Source organism: Epinephelus moara, chromosome 5, assembly GCF_006386435.1.
Source record: "Epinephelus moara isolate mb chromosome 5, YSFRI_EMoa_1.0, whole genome shotgun sequence".
Classification (NCBI taxonomy): domain Eukaryota; kingdom Metazoa; phylum Chordata; class Actinopteri; order Perciformes; family Serranidae; genus Epinephelus; species Epinephelus moara.
The window spans coordinates 14,150,396-14,171,684 of NC_065510.1; the positions used below are offsets into that span (position 1 = coordinate 14,150,396).

At 42.9% G+C, this 21,289-nt stretch overlaps 1 protein-coding gene across 11 annotated transcripts in view; it reads left to right on the top strand.

Annotated features, from left to right (window-relative positions):
- Nucleotides 1-19,772, top strand: part of rims1b (regulating synaptic membrane exocytosis 1b) — a 93,600-nt gene extending 73,828 nt beyond the window's left edge. For 3 of the 11 annotated variants that reach the window (XM_050043533.1, XM_050043522.1, XM_050043523.1), the window contains 13 exons: nucleotides 11-100; nucleotides 2,255-2,332; nucleotides 2,817-2,882; nucleotides 3,985-4,098; nucleotides 5,156-5,262; nucleotides 6,721-6,824; nucleotides 7,301-7,461; nucleotides 11,203-11,417; nucleotides 14,561-14,705; nucleotides 15,228-15,340; nucleotides 16,450-16,551; nucleotides 16,804-16,943; nucleotides 17,065-19,772. In XM_050043533.1, the coding sequence (XP_049899490.1) occupies nucleotides 11-100; nucleotides 2,255-2,332; nucleotides 2,817-2,882; nucleotides 3,985-4,098; nucleotides 5,156-5,262; nucleotides 6,721-6,824; nucleotides 7,301-7,461; nucleotides 11,203-11,417; nucleotides 14,561-14,705; nucleotides 15,228-15,340; nucleotides 16,450-16,551; nucleotides 16,804-16,943; nucleotides 17,065-17,283 (1,654 nt within the window). In that variant the 3' untranslated portion in view covers nucleotides 17,284-19,772. The remainder of the gene's footprint in view (nucleotides 1-10; nucleotides 101-2,254; nucleotides 2,333-2,816; nucleotides 2,883-3,984; nucleotides 4,099-5,155; nucleotides 5,263-6,720; nucleotides 6,825-7,300; nucleotides 7,462-11,202; nucleotides 11,418-14,560; nucleotides 14,706-15,227; nucleotides 15,341-16,449; nucleotides 16,552-16,803; nucleotides 16,944-17,064) is intronic. The other 8 variants (XM_050043526.1, XM_050043528.1, XM_050043529.1 and 5 more) reach the window with 6 other exon arrangements.
- Nucleotides 19,773-21,289: the final 1,517 nt, after the last annotated feature.

Genomic DNA, 21,289 nt, shown 5'->3' on the forward strand with positions numbered 1-21,289 from the left:
GGCGGTGCAGCGACCTGCAGCCGTCGTTGGACAGAGTGAGGAGTGCCAGCACCACTTGTCTGAGACCAGACACCAACTTTCACTCCCCTGAAAGAGACAGGTATAAAACGAATAATGAACTCACATTAATCCACACATTTTGGATTTAATTTGCACAAGATTCTGATATTTTATTCTAAGGATGAACACAGAGGCAGCGATCATAGACTGCTGAAACTGTCTTCAGTGACGGCTTTTAAATCATTTTCTCTGGATTGCGTGATTGAATCATTCAACATTTTGGGTTTAGGATGCTGCATGTCTTCACACCGGTTCATATCATGTGTCCCTTTCATACATAAAGGAATTTGCCATTTCACACCTGCTGTTTAAATTTGTAATTTTATAAAATATCTTTTATTTCAGTAGTGTTCTGCACAAAATACTTTGCAGATGTAGTCTAAAAAATGACAGACGAGGTTATACAGCAAATAGTTGTGTAGAATTAGATGCAACCCAATTGTCAGAATATATGTTGGCACTGTACATTTCTACAAATCACGGGTATAGCAGAAATGTTGAAACATTATGTTTCTCTATGTTTTAATTTCCAATTTTATGTTTTACCAATGCTGTGGTCATCATGTGGTTAAGTTTAGGCACAAAAACCACCATGTTTTGGCTTAAAATACCCAGTTTGGTCACCCCAAAGATGGCTGGAAGCATCAAAGTCTCATTAAAAATACCAGATTTCGTCACCACACACATGGCTGGAAATGTCTCGACATCTTTTTAAAAAATACCCCGTTTTATTGCCACAAACATGGCTGGAAATGTCACTGGTCTCGAGTAGTCATCTGCTTCTTGGCAGCCATCTTGCCTAGGTCTCACACCTTCCACCATCCCCTCCTCCTTTTTATGAGAAACTCAGCCCATATACATGTAATCTGAACTAAGGGTGCTTTCACACCTGCTCTGTTTAAGTTGGTTCAATCGAACTCAAATTTGTTTCCCTCTAAGTGCGGTTCATTTGGGCAGGTGTGAACACAGCAATCCCACTCGGGTGCACACCAAAACAACCGGACCGAGACCTTCTTGTAGAGGTGGTCTCAGTCCAGTTACAAATGAACTCTGCTGCGGTTCATTTGTGATGAGAACGTGTTCCGACCTCGATCTGAACCAACTGCAGTCACATGACAAATTGTTTGGGTTAAACATGAGCATGTTACAGTCCTGGAGGATTATTAATGTGCACCTCCTCCTGTACTGCCTTAATATGCACATTCAGCACATCCAATGCATCAAAACATTGTTTTCTAGTTGGAGCCGCGCCTCGTTTTCAAACTGAATGGTTTGACTAAAATGATCAATGACAGCAATATAGTCCACGATGAGCAGCACTAAAATCAGACAGCAATATAGTCCACGATGAGCAGCACTAAAATCAACCTGCGTAGTTGTTCCTCCATTGTGACGTTAGAAAGCGTCACATTTATCTTGCAAGTGTACTCTTCTTCAACCATTTGTTTACTTCCTGGATTTGGCCCGCATGGAAATTCTGACCAATCAAGAGCAGCTTTCTCAAAACGTAGAAACAACACGATATGATTTGTGTGAAACATACAGATGTAACTAATCCGTGGTTTGCCGAAACGAACAATGCCAACATTTTTTTAACCCCTCTCATATGTTTGTATGGTAAATATCAGGCTGCGGCCAACAGCCATTTAGCTTAGTTTAGCACAAACACTGGAAACAGAGGAAAACAGCTAGCATGTCTCTGTCCAAAAGTAACATAAACCACAGATTGTTGGTTTTACGCTTTGTTTTTTTGTCCAGATTAAACAAATGAAATAGAACATGTCACTTTGAAGATTTAAGAAAAGAACAGATCTGTTTGACCCTTTTTTAAATTTGTATGTTTAGCTAATCTAACTCTTTCTTGGCTAGTTTCTCGTCTGACTCAGCAAGAAGGCGATTAAGTGTATTTCACAAAACGCCAAACTTTTCCTTAAAATAAATAAGATGCATTATGTCAGTCAAGTTCTTGTATATTTATCACTTTGTACAGTAAGTGCTTGTAATGCACAGATTTCTAACTTGGCCTAAAATTAAAAACAAGTCAAATCAAGCTGAATCTTGGGACTGTTATTATGCCTTTACACGTAAAGAAGATTCACAGTTTCAAAGCCTCTCCTGTCCTTTTACTCACTAACAACCTCTCCCGGTGTTCCTACCTTGCGATGCTCCTCCTCCCACCCTTCCGCCCCTCTAGGTGCTCCAACTCTTTGCCCCGCAAGACTCTCCCCAGCCCCCGGATCTTAGTAGAACATGTGGCCCCTGAAGAAGACAGGTATACCAGGCCTGCCCCCTCCTGCCGTCCCCAACTCTTGAAACACTAATGCTACAGCTCTGCTTGCCTGCTTGTACCTTTGAAGCCTTTCCTGTAGCCTAGAGTTCGTTCTGTAGATGATAGCGTTGCACAGATCTTGCGACTTTCCCTTTTCCTGCAAATATTTGTGGTGTTAGGCTGTGTAATCCCTGCACCTGCCCTTTCTGCTGAGCGCCTGCTCTGACTTTCCCCCACCTCTATGGCTTGAAAGTGCTTTTTCCTCTGTAACACTTCTGCTGGTGGGAAAAAAAAAAGTTTACGGAATGTGCAGTTCTCAGCTATATTGCTTTTACGAACCACAAAAACCATATAGTCTCAGCTTGAGCCTTTTACATTCTGTCCAACACATCAGTCACTGTTGAGTTTTGCCATTCTGTGGTCATTCTCCATATCGTGTTTGTTTTTTCTTCCTCTCTCTCTCTGTGGTTGCTGTTTGCCACAACAGGCAGTGTAGCAATTCATCAAGTCCGAACTGTCAAAGGGGCAGCAAAAAAAGCCTGGAGGGGGACAGGTAAGATCATTCATTCATTCACTCACCTTATTTAATTTTCTCTCATTACTGTCACTTCTTCTATACTCTCTAGACAGATGATAACTTCTGTCTGTGACTGCCTGTCAAACCTGGATTTTTTGTTTTTGTTTTAAGTCACAGCTTGTGCAGTACATTGCCTTAAATCCTATTTTATCCTATCTTTAAATTAGCTATAAACACTACAGCTCACAGTGCATTCTTTGTGATTTGATTTTCATTCTTCAAAGACCTTTTTTGTTAATGAATGATGTGAATGAACATCTGCTGGGGGGAGGAATCATAGCACAGAAGATGCAGTTGCAGCATTGATCCACCTGATGCCGAAGCATTTAGACAAGCCTCAAACTACAACTAGATTTTATCAGCTCAGGCACAGGAAGAAAATGTTGGCACTGTACATTTTTGCACCAAGAATACATTAGATTTGCATGTTTCATATGTATCATATCAACATTTCTAAAGTGACTTATGTGTGGAATTTGTCATCTGGTGGTGGAGGGGACAGTGGATGGTGTGACACCTAGGGAGACACCTACCAAGCTGCAGACCACTGTTCAGTTGTGTTTTAGTGAGTCATTGCTTTGTTTTCAGCAGCTTTTGAGGCACCAAACGTGGCTGTTTTTTAGTGACCTGTCGCAGTTTTTCCAGCGGGGATAGTGCCACAAAATGCCATCGTTTTTTACCAAGACATTACTTTGTTTCCAGCGGGGATGGTGCCCCAGAAACTGGGTGTTTAATCCAAAACATGATCTTTTCCCTAGCCATAACCAAGTGGGTTTTGTGCCTAATCCTAGCCACTTGCTAACCGCAGCAGTGTTGAGAGACAGAAATGTACAATGCCAACATTTTTTTGCCACCACACTTAAGATAGTTCCTTGTGTGTTGATTTAGAGTGCACCAGCTGTATTGGATTGATGATACTGTCTGCTCACCATTCTTATCATGGACTTCTGCATAGTCTAAATAGCGTTAAACACAGAGCCACAAAGGAGTAGCACATGTTGCACTATTTTCATTTGATTTAATTTTGCTGTACTTATAAAGTTTTATATTTTCATTTGTTTTTATTTGCTGATGGCAGTCGTATCCAGCCCACCTCTATCCTGAGGGGCAGTAGGGGGAGAGGGGGCCCGCTGAGGCCCTTTGGCCAGACAGTCCTGGCTGGGTCCTGCCCAAACTCGCCACGGCTAGACAGGTGCATGCTCCTGCCAGCACTACGCCTCTACTCCCCTGTGTGCTGATTTCCTATATGTCACGCTGAGTGTGGAAACTGTATGCACACATACTACATGTGAATGTCACATCTCAGGAAGCCAAAATAATGTAATAGTTGCTTCCAAGAATTAAGAACAACAGTTTCATGTTAGCTGTGGAAGACATGTAAACTGTTCAACAGTGCTTTATGTAGTTATGTGTGTAGTAAATAGTAGAGGCTGTGACTAGTAAAGTTCCTTGTATAAATGTACCATCTCAACATTACAATAACTGGGATGGATAGAGATACTGAGATACTGTGCATACTGTCTGTAAACACACTCAGTGCCACTTTGTGTACTTCTCCTCTACTGGTGATTCTGATCCATTCCTCTCCCAACTTGACCTTTGACCTTTAATACTGGCAATCAATTTATTGTCTCTGTGTTTTCTTTGTGAGTTTTGGGCCTCGCTTCAATCAGTGATTCGTCTCACATGGCCAGACCTATCTCGCACTTGAGAAAGCTCCTGCTGAACCCATCAGAATTCCCCAATAAGAGAAAATAATGCTCTGGGTTGTTTGTATGTCTTTTAAAATCAGAATCGTCTTGGGCGTCGCTAAGCCCAGGATGCAGTGACAGTTCTCTTGCAAAGTAGTGTCAAGAGAGAACTTGTTTTACTGAAACTTTTGCATGACGGGAGGTGAGCCATGCCATTAAAATGACTAAATCCCTGCAAAAGAGAACACTACATAAAACATTAAAAGACGTTTTAGCGTGTAGGTTGCACACTGAGAAATTGTTGTTGTTTTATGCACAGTGCTAAAACAAAGTGTAGAGACAGGTCTGGCTATGTGAGTGACGGATTTTGAAAACTGTAACAAGCAGATAGAGGAAGGGGAGGAGAATTCCTTCAGATATAGGTGGTCAATGGCAGGCTTGTACAGCAGCAGTCGACATCCTGCGAGTCAGACTAGTTGCTGATGAACGCAGTTATAATAATGTGTTTTTTACTCCTTCTCTCCTGTCTCCTTGTGTCTTTCTGTTCCTGTCTGTCAGAGCACACCCTCACGGCAGCCCCTCCTCTCCAACGGGGACTCCCTCATCAGGTCGCAGGGGCAGGCAGCTGCCTCAGCTCCCTGCAAAAAGCAGCAGTATAGAGCAAGGTATGTTGTCTGCAAGAATGGAGTTTTGATATCAGAACGTAGGGGATGACGTGAAGATATTAAACCTGGTGGAAGAGGCAAACCTGTATCTACAGATATATAATTTGATCATTCTTTACTCATGCAAGAGTAACAAAATAACATTTTAACATATTTTTATTGCTTGTTTTAGTTCACATAGCTGCCAGAGGGGTGGGGTTAAATGTACAGAGACTCTATAAGAAGAGAATAGAATATATCTTTATTGTTCACCATGAGTGGAAATTTGTCTTCGGCTCACCAAACACAATACACAACATTGTAAAAGCAGACAAATAGTCAGTAGGACAAGCATATAGAGTCATTATAAAACACTTAACACATTAAATCAGCTCATTGTCTGTCTGTGGTTTAAAACTAATCAATCACTTGGTTGAGTTACATCCGTAACTCAACCAAGTGATTGATTAGTTAAATTAGCACTTAAATTGGCACTTGGGATAAGGGAAACTCCAGTATTTTTTAACCTGGACTCCATTTTATCATGTTTTTGTGTCTAAGTGATTCGTGGAAACAACAATTTTTGAAATTGTTGAAACTAAAATTAAAGAGAGAGTGCTGCAGAAACTTCAATTTATGTCCAGGCTTGGACTTTAGCTTGCTCACTGACAAGAAGTGTTGTTTTGAAATGCCGTAAGAAGTGACTTGCTGCAGGAAAAAAACCTTAGTGAGAATTGGAAAGAGGAGTGACGGTGTGAGTGTTTTGTGTTTGAGTAAATAAAGGGTATCTTACTCTTATCTAAAAGCTTTTCAGTGTCATGGCCGAATATTGAGGTGATTTCGACAATGTGTAAAAAAAAAAGTGCAAGATTTCAGAGCAAGACTTTGACTTTGGCGAGACTCAGACACAAAACAGAGTAGAACAAGCAAAGGTCATTATTTCATTATTCTTTGGGGTCCTCTCCGAAATGTTGTCAGACACTTTTAATAAAAATCTGGCAAAAACAAGCACTTTTAATGGACCCATAATTTATGGTTGCACATGCCTCAAGAGGTTATGTTGTAGCCTGTTTCACTCAGTACTGGAACAACTTCAAAAACTGTTGTCTTTCAGGTTGAAAAATACTGGAGTTCCCTTTAATGTGCAGTCAATCACAGGTGTCATTTCTGACAGTTTAACATCCCTATATGATAGTTCCTAATTTGGCAAACACAGCTGGACAGTTATATTTGTTTCCGGATTGAAGCAAGTAAGCATGACTGTCTGAGCCTCCTACATCTGCATCCATCATGAGGAAACTTGATGTACTCAGTGCACATCATGCTCCACCTAGTGTCCAAAACCAGATCCTGCATCCTCACAATACTCCCTGTCCGTCTCTTATTGGGAATTGCTTTTTCCTGTTTTTTTTTTCTACCTTTCTTTTCTTTTTTCTGTATGTTTTTTATCTTACTGTTCTTTGTCTCTTTTTTTTCCAGCCCTTGCAGTAGAGGAGCGAGCCCGACAGCTGCAGATGAAAGTACATTCCTACCGGCCTTCAGCCTCCCACGACCCTGAGACGGACCTCAAGACCAAACGGGAGGTCAGCATCTGCATTTTACAGTCACTCTCACCCCTCCTCCTCCTCCTGCACTTCATAAATGATATATACTGTGTGTCTGTTTTTCAGTTTGAGCAAAATCAGTATATCTCTCCCACCCTTCATCTCTGGGGCCGCAGTAGCTCATTGGGGTGACAGTAGCTCAGTTCATGGGGACTTGAGTTGGGAACTTGAGGGTCGTTGGTTCAAGTCCCCGTCCAGACCAAATATGGAGCGTGGACTGGTAGCTGGAGAAGTGCCAGTTCGCCCCCTGGGCTAGGGTGCACCTGCACAAGGCAATGAACCCCCAACTGCTCGGGGGCCTCTCAGTGGGCAGCCGCCTCGCTCTGACATCCCTCCTTTTAATGCATGTATGGGTCCTCTTTGTGCGTGTGTGTGTGTTTTTTGGGCCTGTGTGTGTATATAAAAATTTAATTTCTCCTCGGGGATTAATAAAATTCTTCTTCTTCTGTCCATAGATGTACGCAGAAAAGAGGTGTAGCAGTGACAACATGTCGGCCAGATCGTCAGACAGTGATAGGAGCGATGTGTCAGCCCTCTCCCGTGCCAGCAGTGCCTCCCGCCTCAGTAGCACCAGCTACATGTCTATCCAATCAGAACGACCTGGAGGACGACTCAGGTCAGTCCTCACTGGTCACATGTTCAGTTTAAATGTACAGAGTCTATATGTTTGGGTGATTTGGGGTTATATGTCATATGCATGCTAATCACTGTGTGTCTTTCTGTTTTATTTCTGCATGCCAACTGCTGCATGTTTCTGTCCTCCTGCATGATATCTCATCTCTCCTCACACACACTCTTAAACATACTGACACATACTACAAAATGAACTCAGATCCAAGTCATTAGAGGAAGAGAAGAAGGACAGGAGGATCTCGTGGGGGGTGGAAGGAGAGGAGGACAGGAGGAGGGCAACAGGGAAGAGACGTTTCTCTGAGGAGTTGAAGCGCAGGAGACACACAGTAGCTGGTGACACGAGGGAGTCCAGGTAAAGATCAATAGATCTCAAATGGTGAATTCACCAACGATGGCAGACGATTCGTCTTCTCACTGTAGGATCCTCAGGATAGAATCCCTAGATCCCCATTCATTTAAGACAGCAGAACGCAGCTGGAAGTTTTTAATGGCAGCAATTACATATAAATAAAGTCCTTATTGATCTCTGTAGGGAAGGTGTTCTCTTTGTGCTTGCTGCCTCCAAAGGGAGGTCAGAGGTCAGCTTGATCTTGCAGATAGAGTCCTGCTCAAGGACACAAGCAGCGTGGATACTCACTGACACATGAGGTTAAACTTGGATCCATTGTCCCTGCTTATTTTTGAGATGCAGCTATTCACATGGGAATATCTGAGTGGAAGCATTTCATTCAAGGTTGAGCCCAGTGTCTCACTTTGTGCATTGTCGCACACCCAAAAAGTCATCATGTACCTACAGTGGTAGTCTAAGGTAAAGGGGCACTCCACCAGCACATTTTACACAAATGGGTCCTGACACACCAAGCCAATGTTCACCTGTCGGTCAGTGTTGGGCTATCGGTGAGCATCTGTCGCCCTAGTTTTTGCGTTGTGTCCCACACCTTTGTTTGTTGATTCAGCATGTTGATTTGGTATTGTGCTGGCAGAGCTCGTCAGTAAATGAAATTAGTTCAGCTTAGTGCATGAGCCATTAAGCTCCGTAGCAGAAATGGTAAGTAATGGTGTTATTTTTCACTGACGCACAGTAAATATGATTCTTTAAACATCGGGTTGTGTTGCTGATGTGTTAACTAACTAGCTAACTAACTAGCATCTTAAATATGTCATGATGGTCTTGGATGGTTTTGAATGACAAATACAGACTACTGCCACCTGCTGGTGTAAAGACTTATTTCATCTCACGCGGGCGCCGAATGTACAAGCTGGTTTTTCATCGCCTGTGGTTTTTGTGGTGTGACCAGGTGCAACTTTTTGATGGAGTCACAGGTGATGAAAGGCGACACAACAGTTGGTGTTCATCAATACTATTTCTTTGATGTCAGCTTGGTTTCTTGTGGCCTTTAAAGTTAGCTTACATGTCACGAGGAGGACGCCTCAGCCTGTGAAAATGGTTTTCTATCTGTGGACCTTGAGCGGCTTAGTCAGGGTTTGAGTAACCCTGATGATGTCATCGGAGTCACCAGGGAGATGAAACACTAACTGGCCTTATAAATTAGCTTTTTTTCCAACAGATTTTAAAATGTTAAAAGACTTAAGCTGAAGTTAAATAAAATCTTGATCTTTTCGTTTATGCATAAACAACTGAATAAATTTGACAAACCTGAAACTGCCCCAACTTCATATTTGTTAAGTAATAAATAGTTAAATGAATGTAGAGTTTTAAAAAAGCACATACATTTAAAAATTGCTGACAAAAATATTAAAAAAAATAAAAATAAATAACAAGCACAGCTGAGCTGACATAAATAATTGAAAGGTAGATGAAAATAAAATCTCACAAAAAATCCCCATGTTCTTTGTATGTGCACACACTAAGGCACACACACACATTCACACACATCCCCTGCTGACCAGTAGCAGTGTGCTGACAGGGACAAACGACCCTATCCCAGTGGTCCTCAGTGGGCCAAGTGGTGATGTAGTGCAGCTTATTAGCTGGCTAATGTATTGAGGTCTGGGAGGAGGAGAGAGAGGGCGCTGGCCTTTATGGCCTTACCACAGATCAATCCAAATAGAGCGTTATAAAAGCACAGCCCCACGGCCTTTGACACACTTTCAAGAGTCGGGGGTGAGAAAGAGAAAGAGAGATCATCGCTATCACAAACTTATGTCCAAAAATATGTGGACACTCGGACCTTATCCTGTTTTAGAAGGCTATGATCAGACAAACAGTTTGAATTCAACATAGCAGACGATGGAGGCAGTAACTATTAATAAAAACCGGTCAGCTTTATAAGGCCTGTAATATGACTTATCTATAATTCACACCAGGGGTCAGTTTTTAGAGAGACAAGGGGACAGAATTAGTAATCCAGTGATGAACAGGGACAGCTGGCCTCAGGTCAGTTTTCACTCAGAGTGGGATATTAACATCTGTATTCAGTGGATAGTCTCACATCTGCTTCAGGCCAGTTTGATAACAGCTTATGGAAGTGACGGAGCACATACATATGAAGGGACACAGAGGTGGCGTGAGGCTGACACTTGAACCTCCCTTACGTCCTCCTCTATTGCCTATGTTCTTCAATCCTTTCCCTCTGCTTGATATGCTTATATTTTGATATATTGCCCCCCTTTAATTTTATATAATTCATTGAATGCTGCTCATGTTTCCTGTTTTTACTTGAATATAGTGAAATAATTGTGACTTCTTGCCTTTTGTTGTACTTGTTGGCATATTCTTAGTATCACTTGCTGTTGGATAAATATTTTGTATTTCAAAAAGTTGACCTTTCAGAATAGAAACACAAAAAGATTTCCTGCTGATATCCGTACATTTTTGAAATAACAAAATATTGAACAGTTTAGTTACAGTCCAGCTTGATTTTATTGTATGGGTTGCATACATGTCCGACACGGCACATAAAGGCATAACAATTTTCATTTTGTCCAATATTGTGTCTCGTTTCTTTTATATTTGTGTCTGTGTATGTGTGTGTGTGTGTTTGTGCAACCCCCTCTGCATGTTTTAGATCCCTCCGATCCCTCCTTGCATGCATCCTGTGTTGTGACTGCCCGGACCGCCTCCATCCTCCAGACCTAGACCATCCCCTCCCATCCTCTTCCTCTGCTGCACGACCTTCCCTAACCCCCCTGCAGGGGGCGGTGGAGAGGCCTCAAACCACCCTCCCGCTTCCCAGTCGTTCACTGGATCCCCTGACTGTCAGGGGCCCACTGGCAGTGGGGACTATGGGTGACAGGGGCAGCATAGCTGGGCACTCCTGCAGTACTCTGACCCCCTCTGAGGGGATGGACATGAGGCGGCTCCTCCGAACCCCTAGGAGGCAGCATCGAGCGCTGAGCTGCTTCTGTCCGTGTGTTGTGGCTCGTTTGAGAAGAATGAACTTTAATACATGATACGATTATTTACTTTGGACTGCTAGAACATGAAATTGTTGCACCAACCATCGAACTAGCAAACAGTAATATTTAAGTTTTAGTTATTTGGTAGGGTCTGTCGTCATCATTTCCCTTCTCTGGAGTCCCAGGTGTGTCTGTTTGATTAAACATCTTTCCTCAGTCAGTGTGAAATGTTTTAATTATCATCACCCACCTCTCTTTGTCCACCATGCTGTTTCTGAAGGTACGGTACAGAGGAAGTTACTGAGGCCTTAATAGCATCTCTGTCTCCATTACAAGCCTCACTTAGTGTCTTTTCTCCCTCCAGTCGGCAGTTGCGATCGGTGGGCCGCAGCATGCTGAAGAGCTCCAGCGTGAGCGGGGAGATCTACACCCAGGAGCGCACCGACGGCAGCCAATCAGACACGGCGCTGGGCACAGTGGGTAGTGGCAGCAAGAAGAGACGCTCCAGCCTCAGCGCGCGGGTGGTGGCCATCGTTGGCAACCGCCGCAGCCGCAGCACTTCACAGATCAGCGGCCCTGGTGAGTTACCGTGGCAACCCTGAAATAGTCAGTGGTGACTCTGTATCCCACGAGGAATGTGTGATATGAATGTGGCAAAAAGAAGGTTGGACACCGAATATTATCATGCACTTATAAAAAATATAATAGGTATAAATATTTATTTCATTGGAATGAGAAGTAATTGGTCGTGACATGTGCAGCGACGTCAACAGCATCTTTGACCTCAACTCACTAAATGTTCTGCCAGGAGGTTTCTTTGTGTCTGCCGGCACCAGAAGGGCTCTTGATGCCAAAGTACATGCAGTACATTTGCAGTGGTTAGCAATGTCGCCTCACAGCAAGACGGTTCCTGGTTTGAACCCTGGGATGGGAGAGCCCCTCTGTGTGGAGTTTGCATGTTCTCCCCGTTTCAGCCGTGGGTTTTGGCCATAAGTGTGATTGTGAGCATGAATGGTTGTCTGTCTCTATGTGTCAGCCCTTTGATAGTCTGGCGACCTGTCCAGGGTGTACCCCGCCTCACATTAACCACAGTATTGTTAAAACATAAAGAAATGTAAAATCTCCATCTGTCTGCAACATAATACATAATAAAGAATAATGTAACATGTTTGTTGTTTGCAGAAAGGCACAATGCAAACTTTAATTGATTTAGTAGTTCAAAGCTTAACATACCTTTAGTGTGTCTGGATTACTGCTCTCCACAACACACTCTAAAGCCCAACACAAACACCATTCTACATTCAAGCATTAAAGCATTTACTTAAAATGACACAACATGTAATCTGTGATTCAGAATCTGCACAGAGTTACGAGACTGTGTTTCACATAGAGACAATCCAAAAGATCTGCCCAGAGGAGCAGGCTGTACCGAAGCACCACAAATTGCCAGTGTCCTTTTGTTCTGTAGGAGACAAACCTCTGCTGCCCTCGCGCTCGTTATAAAGACAAACAACAAAATAATGTGTTTCGGGGAGTTTCCGAACATTGTAGCCAGCTGAGAGCCCCTCGCAGCTCAGCTTCCAGTCACAACAGAGTCTGGCTGGTCTGAACCCAGCGTGCACTTTTACCACAGGGGGGTGTAAGGCTCATGATGAAAGCCAAACACTGTACTCCCTTTCTTTGTAGTGGACATAAAAAGCTATTAGAGAACATTAAGCCTAAGGGGGTCTCTCGCCGTCTCTCCCTGATGTAGCGGAAGAGAGGAAGTAGAGATAGCACAGAGATAAACATACTTTTGAAAAATCTTTCCTGTTCATGGGAGCAAAAGCAGGTAAATGAGCTCATGTTTGGCTTTTTAAACTTTAGAATTTTAGTGTTATTAAAAGAAAACTATTGCTTAACATGACATGATACATGATATGACTGCTCGGGCTGTTTAAGTGCAGCTGACCATCTCACCTAGATGGATGACAGGATGCCTGGGAAGTGCGGCCACATTTTTCTCCTTGCACCAGACATGCCAATAGTATGAGTCAGAAGGTGGACGCACGCATCCTAGTTCAAGATGCCACACACTGTTTGTTTGTTTTTTTCTGCCCAACAATTTCCTGTTTACTACTGATTACCAGATTCAGCAGGACATGGGTGTGTCTTTGGCCAGGCTTCAGAAGGAGTGATCACTGACTCCCGAACTGGACCTGTAGGCTATCTTGTAATTTTCTACTTTTTCTTTCCACAAGTGAATTGTTTGATATGGAAAAAACTTCACCCCATTGAGAAATGTGCTCTGGAAGCTGGTCCATTCCTCCATCATGTTTGTTGTTTCTTATACACAAAATGGGTTTAAGGGGAATCCTGCTCCAAATCCAGATAAGCTTTGATTTTTGGTGGGGAGGCACTGACTTGACACATGAAGTCCAGTTGACTGGTAATGGGTCTAATGAACGCCGCCATGACGAGACCCATTGGTTTGTGGACCCCCGTTTTGAAGCCTCAAGTTTGGCATATTGGCCGTCACCATCTTGGATTTTTTAGAGCCACAAGTGACCATATTTGGACAGGAGGGTGGAGCTGTGGAGGAACAAGGGGTAGATCTGAGTCATAGATAGTGGTGACGCCTCAGAGACAGTAAAGTGGCTTTCCAGTAAGTCATTACGTTGGTGCATGTCAATGAGATCTAATTGATGCATCAGCTGTTTGGCTGAGTCCACACCTTTCTCTTGCTTTTCTTGCTCTTATTACTGACATTCAATACAAGTTGTATCCAGAGATTGTTAAGCAGAGTTAGGTAGCTTAATCGCATTGATTACCGCTTGGCTATCTTCTTCACTGACGCCATGACCGCAGTCAGAAAACTGTGTGCTTCCCAGTCATGCAACACACCTGGCTGCATTTCCTTGCCCATCTAAATTGCAAAGCAGTCACATCCTTGATTATGCCTAACTTAATCCTTAATAAAATTTAAAGGGGTGAGTTATTTAAAAAATCACCCTTCCATAGCTGTCACGAATGTTGAAAATAGAAACTAAAAACATTGGAGAAAACTATGGAGACTGAGCTTTTGGAGCCAGGTTCAAGTTGCCATTAGAGGAACTGCAGCTTTTACCCTTTTGCGTTGGCTTCATTTTTTAGCTCAGAAGGTTGCTGCTTGGAGATGCTTCGTAGTTGCATTATGGAAAACGTGGGGTCCAGCATTTCAGCTTGAACCATGATACTGGATTCACATTGGACCTGGAAGTGCACCATTTTCCATGGAGCGCTGCCTGCTACGTTTTGGCGCCCATGTTAAGCAATTTAGCTGTTCACACTGGACATGTCACAGCATTGAGCTCCCTTACCTGCTCGCGATCTGACAGTTTCAGCACCTCGTCCATTTTCTTCTTATAAGGAAAAATAGCTACAGAGCGTCACCTCGTCCTCAGTGGATAACCGTAGATGACTCTGTTTTTCCTTGAGTGACAGGGTTAAAACGTTGTCTGTTTCAATAATGCTATGGTTTAGAGTCAATGTTCAGGCACTTATTTCATCATTGGTGTTTCCTGGTAGACTTGCACCTACACTTATTGTCGTTCTACTGTAAACTGAATCTGCATGAGACAGGTCAAAACGAGTTTGGAAAGCACTTTTCCCCCTTTTTGTCTAGTTAAATAAAGGTGAAAAGTTACCACGACAGCATCTTTGACTACAACATTGTGATTTTTCCTGTCTCTCCTCTTTCACAGAGGGAAAGAGTAAGAAGGAGAAGGGCGCACCGATCCAAAGGAGCACAGAAACCGGCATGGCAGTCGAGCTGACCAGGAACATGAGTCGCCAGCCCAGCAGAGAGTCCAACAACGGCAGCATGAACAGCTACAACTCTGAGGGAAAGTCAGTAAACCACACATTTCTTGCTTTGATCACTTTCCATCAACATCCTACACTCTCACTCTAACCATTTTTTGTCTCTTAAAGGAGAACGCCAAGTGCTTGTCCATTTATTTCTGTCTACTTTACGTTTCCACCTGGATGTGACAGTAAAGTTTGTTTGCCAGCATGTTCTGAGAGATTATATCCAGGCGCACACTTCCGTCTCAGCATGAAGGTGTCAGCTGACTGACAGTAAACAGAGTGTAATATAATGAGCAGACTGTTAAAGACAAAACTGCGGCTCAGTGAGGCGATGATAAAACACAAACTTTGACTGAATCAAATTAAGGCCTGGTGTTTTCTCTGATGGATTATCGTGCTTGGGCAATTTCCGAGATGTTTTTCACGCTGTAAATAATGACTGGCAGCAAATTGGTTCTCCTGAAGGCAGTAAAATGAGTCTCACAGTGTGCTGACTGTGTGGTGATATTGGTCATTTATGTTGTAATTAATTCATGTTTATGTTTTTTTTTTCTGTGGTAGTTTGATCTTCTCTGGAGTCAATCTGGGTGCCAGCAGTCAGTTCAGTGACTTCCTGGACGGCCTAGGACCGGCTCAGCTAGTGGGGAGACAAACACTGGCCACTCCAGCCATAGGTAAGATACTGATGGTATTCTCCTCTCCTCTCCTCTCCTCTCCTCTCCTCTCCTCTCCTCTCCTCTCCTCTCTTAACTACTCATCTCTTCTTGTCCCTTCCCTTCCCTTCCCTACTCGTCGCGTCTCATCTCACCTTGTCTCGTCTCGTCCCTTCCTTACTCATCTCGTCTCATCCCTTGCCTTCCCTTCCCTTCCCGTCTCGCGTCTCGTCTCGTCTCGTCTCGTCTCGTCTCGTCTCGTCTCGTCTCGTCCCTTCCCTTCCCTTCCCTTCCCTTCCCTTCCCTTCTCGTCTGGTCTGGTCCGGTCTGGTCTGGTCCCTTCCCGTCCTTTCCCTACTCATCTCGTGTCGTCCCTTCCCTTACCTTCAGGTCTCGTCTCGTCTTGTCTTGTCTTTTCCCTTCCCGTCTCATCTTGTCTCATCTCGTCTTTTCCCTTCCCTACTCGTCTCATCTCGTCTCGTCTCGTCCCGTCCCTTCCCTTCCCTTCCCTTCCCTACTCATCTCGTCTCATCTCTTCCCTTCCCTTCCCTTCGCGTCCCTTCCCTTCCCTTCGCGTCCCTTCGCGTCCCGTCCCGTCCCGTCTCGTCCTGTCCCTCTCCTCTCCTCTCCTCTCCTCTCCTCTCCTCTCCTCTCCTCTCCTCTCCTTCACAGGAACCTATTTATCACATTATCTTATATTATTTTTCTTTCTTTTTTTTTTCACTTAAAACGAATGTGGATGTGTTACTGGTGCTCTGATGTAATTTTAAAAAGTTTATAATGAATTCTTGAATCATCTTATTAACAAATATTTCATGAGTAATAGTTGGCTGTCAATTGTTGTTTGATATTAGTAAATAAAAACAAACATTTATGACGTGATAAGAGTGATAACATATTTTTGAGGCTGTTGTGCACAGATGTAAATACAGGTGTGCTTTGAGATTTTTGCTTGCCCTTTGGAGTGCCCTGGAAAACCACTGGTGTATAGTATTGTTGTTGCTCTCATCCGTGTCAATAATGAAAGATCTCTAATCATATATTTCTGGGGGCTGAGTGTGCAGTCAAACCCTGGTGGTTTCTTTTTTCTGACTATCATCATCGTCTTCTCACTCGTCTGTGTTTCCCAGGTGACATCCAGATTGGCATGATGGAGAAAAAGGGTCAGCTGGAGGTAGAAGTTATCAGAGCACGAGGACTCGTACAAAAACCAGGATCCAAATCCCTCCCTGGTGAGAACCTGACCAACCTTAAGATACCAAAAAGCAACTAATCCCTCTCTAGACAGCAGTTACACACTCCTCACATTATTATATGATATACACTCTACATCCAGTGATATCCAGATACACCCAGACAACGCTTGCTCTGCGCTTTCCCTTCCCATAAAGATATAACCAGCTGTGAGATCTGATCTAGATTACATTGAAGAGTCGCTGTGTTCCTCACTAATGGCCTTTTTATTGCTTTGTCTCTGCCTTCAGCTCCATATGTCAAGGTCTATCTGCTGAATAATGGAGCGTACGTAGCCAAAAAGAAAACCAAGATTGCACGGAAAACACTTGACCCACTGTACCAGCAAGCACTGCTATTTGAGGAAAGCCCACAGGGTAAAGTCTTACAGGTGAGCTGAAGATGTATTTCTCTTCATCATAAAGTTTTTTTTTCCAAACCCATGCTGGTAAAATTTATTTTAGCTTGAACTAGACTGCTGTGTAATTTGACAGAAAATAATTTTCCTTCAGGTGATTGTATGGGGCGATTACGGCCGCATGGACCATAAAAGCTTCATGGGAGTTGCACAAATCCTATTGGAGGAACTGGACTTATCAAGCACAGTCATTGGTTGGTACAAGTTGTTCCCACCGTCCTCCTTGGTGGATCCGACACTTGCCTCCTTAACGCGGCGGGCTTCCCAGTCGTCACTTGACAGCTCCTCCGGACCTCCCGGGGTCCGATCCTAGTGGACCAACAGCTCTACACCGCTCGACGAGTAACAAACTCATGAAACGTACTGTAGAGAGAAACAAACAAAAAACAAGATGGCAGAAATGTAGAACAACAACAATCAGAAACAGTCAAAATGAGAAAGCTTTGTTGAGATCTGACAATCACTCCTGTCGCGGTTAATTTTGTCTGTTGTACGGAGCGCCACATTTCAGTGTTTCATATCCATTCAGAAAATCTCATCATGTTTCTCTGTGTATGCTGAAGAAGCAGGGCTGTCGAACAGACAACACGCAGTAGCTCTCAAGACGAGAGACAAAAAATAAAAGAGTGTCAGAGAATCAAATGAAGCAGGGTGATTTTTAACTGAATCAACAATAGCAAAGAAATGTACGTAAGCATCGGAATGTATGGACTCGAGACAGAGGTAATCACCCTCCACACCTGCAGGGGGCGCAGTCCTCCCTGCAGTGGCCTCCTCCAGAACCCCAACAGACTGCCGGCACTCCTGCCCCCAGGCAGGATGCCCCCGTATGGGTATTCAGTCTGGAAGCACAGGGCCTTCTTCTGGTGCCTAGACCTTGGAGCCGCATCACTGGTCCCTCTCTCTGTTGAAAAATCCTCTTTTCAGTATGTTTACCATGGCTGCTCTGAGGCCACACTGTTTTAGCGTGTTTGCTTTGTCGTTCATTTCTTTCCCTTTGTTACTACTGGCACAAAATGTTTTTACAGTGCGTAAAATGCTCATGATAATGTTGTCAGTCTGGTGTGTGCATGGAGAGAAAAACAAAACACAAGTGATTAAAAAAAAAGGATATAAAAACTATTAAATGTCTGCAAGTGTTATGCAGGGGGGGACTGGTGATGATGACACAGCTTAGATTTTTACACTTGACAGTGAGATTAGCGTGCAGCGTTGTTTTCCTTGTTCCACCGCTGGCAAACGTCCAGGCCAGTTGTCTTTGTATAGATGTATATTAGGCCTCCCAGGAGGTTGACCAATAAATAAAATTTATGTCACTTTGAAATATCACAAGGGTAAAAACATCACTGTAAAAAAAAAAAAAGTAACCGCAAAAGCAAGATAGGACCGTCTAATTTTTCACATTTTTTGGGGAGTGCAGTCCCTCACCCCAGCACGTTTCTATCCGACCCTTAGTTTACATTCTTTTGAAATTTAAACACAAGCACAAGAGCTTGATTTTTTTACAACAAAAAGTTTAACTTTTTGAAAAAAACACGTAGTTGAAAAAAAGAAAAAAAGCAACAATCCCGTCACATTCATTTCTCTGTCTAGTTGTTGATAGACAAACAGAAAAAGAAGAATCGCTCACAGTTTCCCTTGTGCATCTCTGTGAATGTGAAAGTAACCAATCAGACTGATCTGTCGGGACTCCAAAACCAATGCTCATCCTCCGTTCGGCCTGCAGTCTCCGCCCACTGGGGAAAAAAGGCGGCGGCCAGCATGACTTTGGAACCTGTTCCAAGCTGCATGCACATTTTTGTAAAACAAAACAGATACAGGAAAAAAAGATAACTGATCTAGATACGTGTGTTAGTTCCACATACTGTAGGGCCGCTTGTATGTTGCATGCAGTTGTACAGTTTGCTCGTACTTGAATATTAAAGAGATAAAACCAAGAAACCGAAGCCATTCCCATTACGCAACGACATCTGAACTCAACTGCAGTCAGTTCCACATCCCCCCAGTCCGGTGCTGAATGTCTCTCAAACTAAATCCCAAGATTACCTTGATGTCTCTCCTCGACCCTCTGGAAGATGTACAGTACTGTACAGTGGTACTGAGCAGACCTCACAGCCCCTCTTACTGTTATTCCACATCATAGTATACCTCCAAGGGGCTGAGATGATGTATGAATAAATATGTACAAATCAGATCCGCTTATATGGAAATATGAATTATGTTTCAACATAATGATTTCAGATATGCTAACACATGAACTGTTAAGTTATATAAAGAATAAATACAGATGCACAGAGAGTAATACACTGTAAATACTCAACAGCCATTCACTGGGTTTTCATTGGGTTCAGTGATATTTGCAAAGGGGCCAAGTCATATAACGAGGAGCGATTAATACGTCATTAGGGACCATGCAGTGGGACGACACAAAACGATGGACTTGGGTCACAAACTGGCCGAACTTAAACAAACGGCCACAAAACTTACAGGTGTACCATGAAGCCGCCATGTTCAGTCCCACTTCAGAAGAGTTGATGACTTTTCTTTTCATTGTCCGGTGAAGCTGGTTTTCCTTTTTCTTTTTTTTCTTTCTTTTCTTTGTCAGTATTAACAGGAAAAAAAATGCTGATTGTTTACAACTTCTGTGTTCCACTGAAACAAAAAGAAAATTAGAAAAAAGTAAAGCATTCACTGCAACATTACTTGTTTGTATAACAGATGTGGCTCAAATGATGTGTATGTTTTATATTTAAAAAAAAGTTCATTTTTATTATTTACAAATAAAAAGAATGTGTGGAAGAAGACTGCTTCTCGACTCGCCTTCATTTCAAAGTCCCCCTCAAATCTTTAAAAAATACATTTTCTGTGTTTTTATTTGTATTATTCTTTACCTTTGACACGAGGTCAAAAGGTCAAGTATTTCAAAATGTGATTCGCTGCCACGTTTGTGGGAACGTAAATATTTTCCTTAGTCACAAAAATGTCCTCAGTCTATGCTTCACTTCTACTGTATGTCTCAGCAAAACAGCTCCTTCTTAAACCTACCAAATTACTGTAAATGTTGCTCTGTGGGCAACATGTTGACAAGATTGTCAGGGCAACTTAAAGATCAAGTGGTAACCTCAGGCGCTGAAAAATGATGCCAATGCATAAGTGCCAAAACTGCAGTTCCTCTAATGGCCACTTGAGGCTGGCTCCAAGAGTGAGTCAATCCCCACAGACCCTCATGGTACAATGCTAAAATTTACAGCAGAAATGAACATGTTTACAGCCTGGTACAAAAATGGTTTTGGTCTTTATATCTAATTTCAACATTCATGAAAACTGTATGTTGAATTTTTCATAAATGTTTAAATGCTATTAAGGCTTAAAGTTATGCATAATTAAAGACGTGGCTGCTTAGAGTGACATGTGCATGCTGTCCGCTGACAAGTGACAACATTGGTTACGTAATGTAACCCTGGCGTAACCCCAGATTCACCGTAGAGTATAGGCGTAGGTGTAGCTGTTGCTATTTCAGTGTGTTTTCACTTCATGAAAGTTATTTATGGCACTTTGTTTGCCCCAAAAAAATCTTGTTCAGACTTTTGTTGTCTTAAATGACCTCCAGGAGTCAGCTATTCAGTTTCTCCGGTAAATACATTTTGTTTTAATAGTTTTTTTACTTGTTTTATCGGCAACAAAAATTTGCATCAGTATAAATATTAGTTAACTATAGTTGTCCGTGGCAACCATGCTAGCAGCTAGCACTAGGGTTATCGCTGCTGAAAAATCCAAGATGGCGACGGCCAAAATGCTGAACTTAAGGCCTCAAAATGGGAGTCAACAAACCAGTGGGTGGCTACATCTATTATTTTTTACAGCCTTTGAGTCAAAATTGTGTTTTCAGCTTGTTGCACTGTTCCCAAGTGGCCAAAAAAGGAAATGCAGCTCAATCAGTGCTTTACTACTAATATGTGTTTACTTTAAAATTATTAACATTTTGAATGCTAGTGTTTTGTAGAGGTGGATAGTAGAGGTACATTTCTGGAGAGCAGCAGTTTTAATATCAAGTATTTGTTGACAAAAGCAAGTGACAGCTGTGCACTACTACATATAACACCATAACTCTGTGCCTCGGGTGTTACGAGGCGTCTCACTGAAGGGGAAGTTGAACCAAAACGGCCTCACGTGTGACCTCACATATGATACAGTGCAGCAGAGGGCTCGAGAGATTTATGTTCCACATCCTCTTGTTAAATAAGCAGAGGGCCCCCCGAAACAACATCTGCAGGCAATCTCGACTCACCCTCCCACCCGCCCTGCCATGCCAGCCGGGG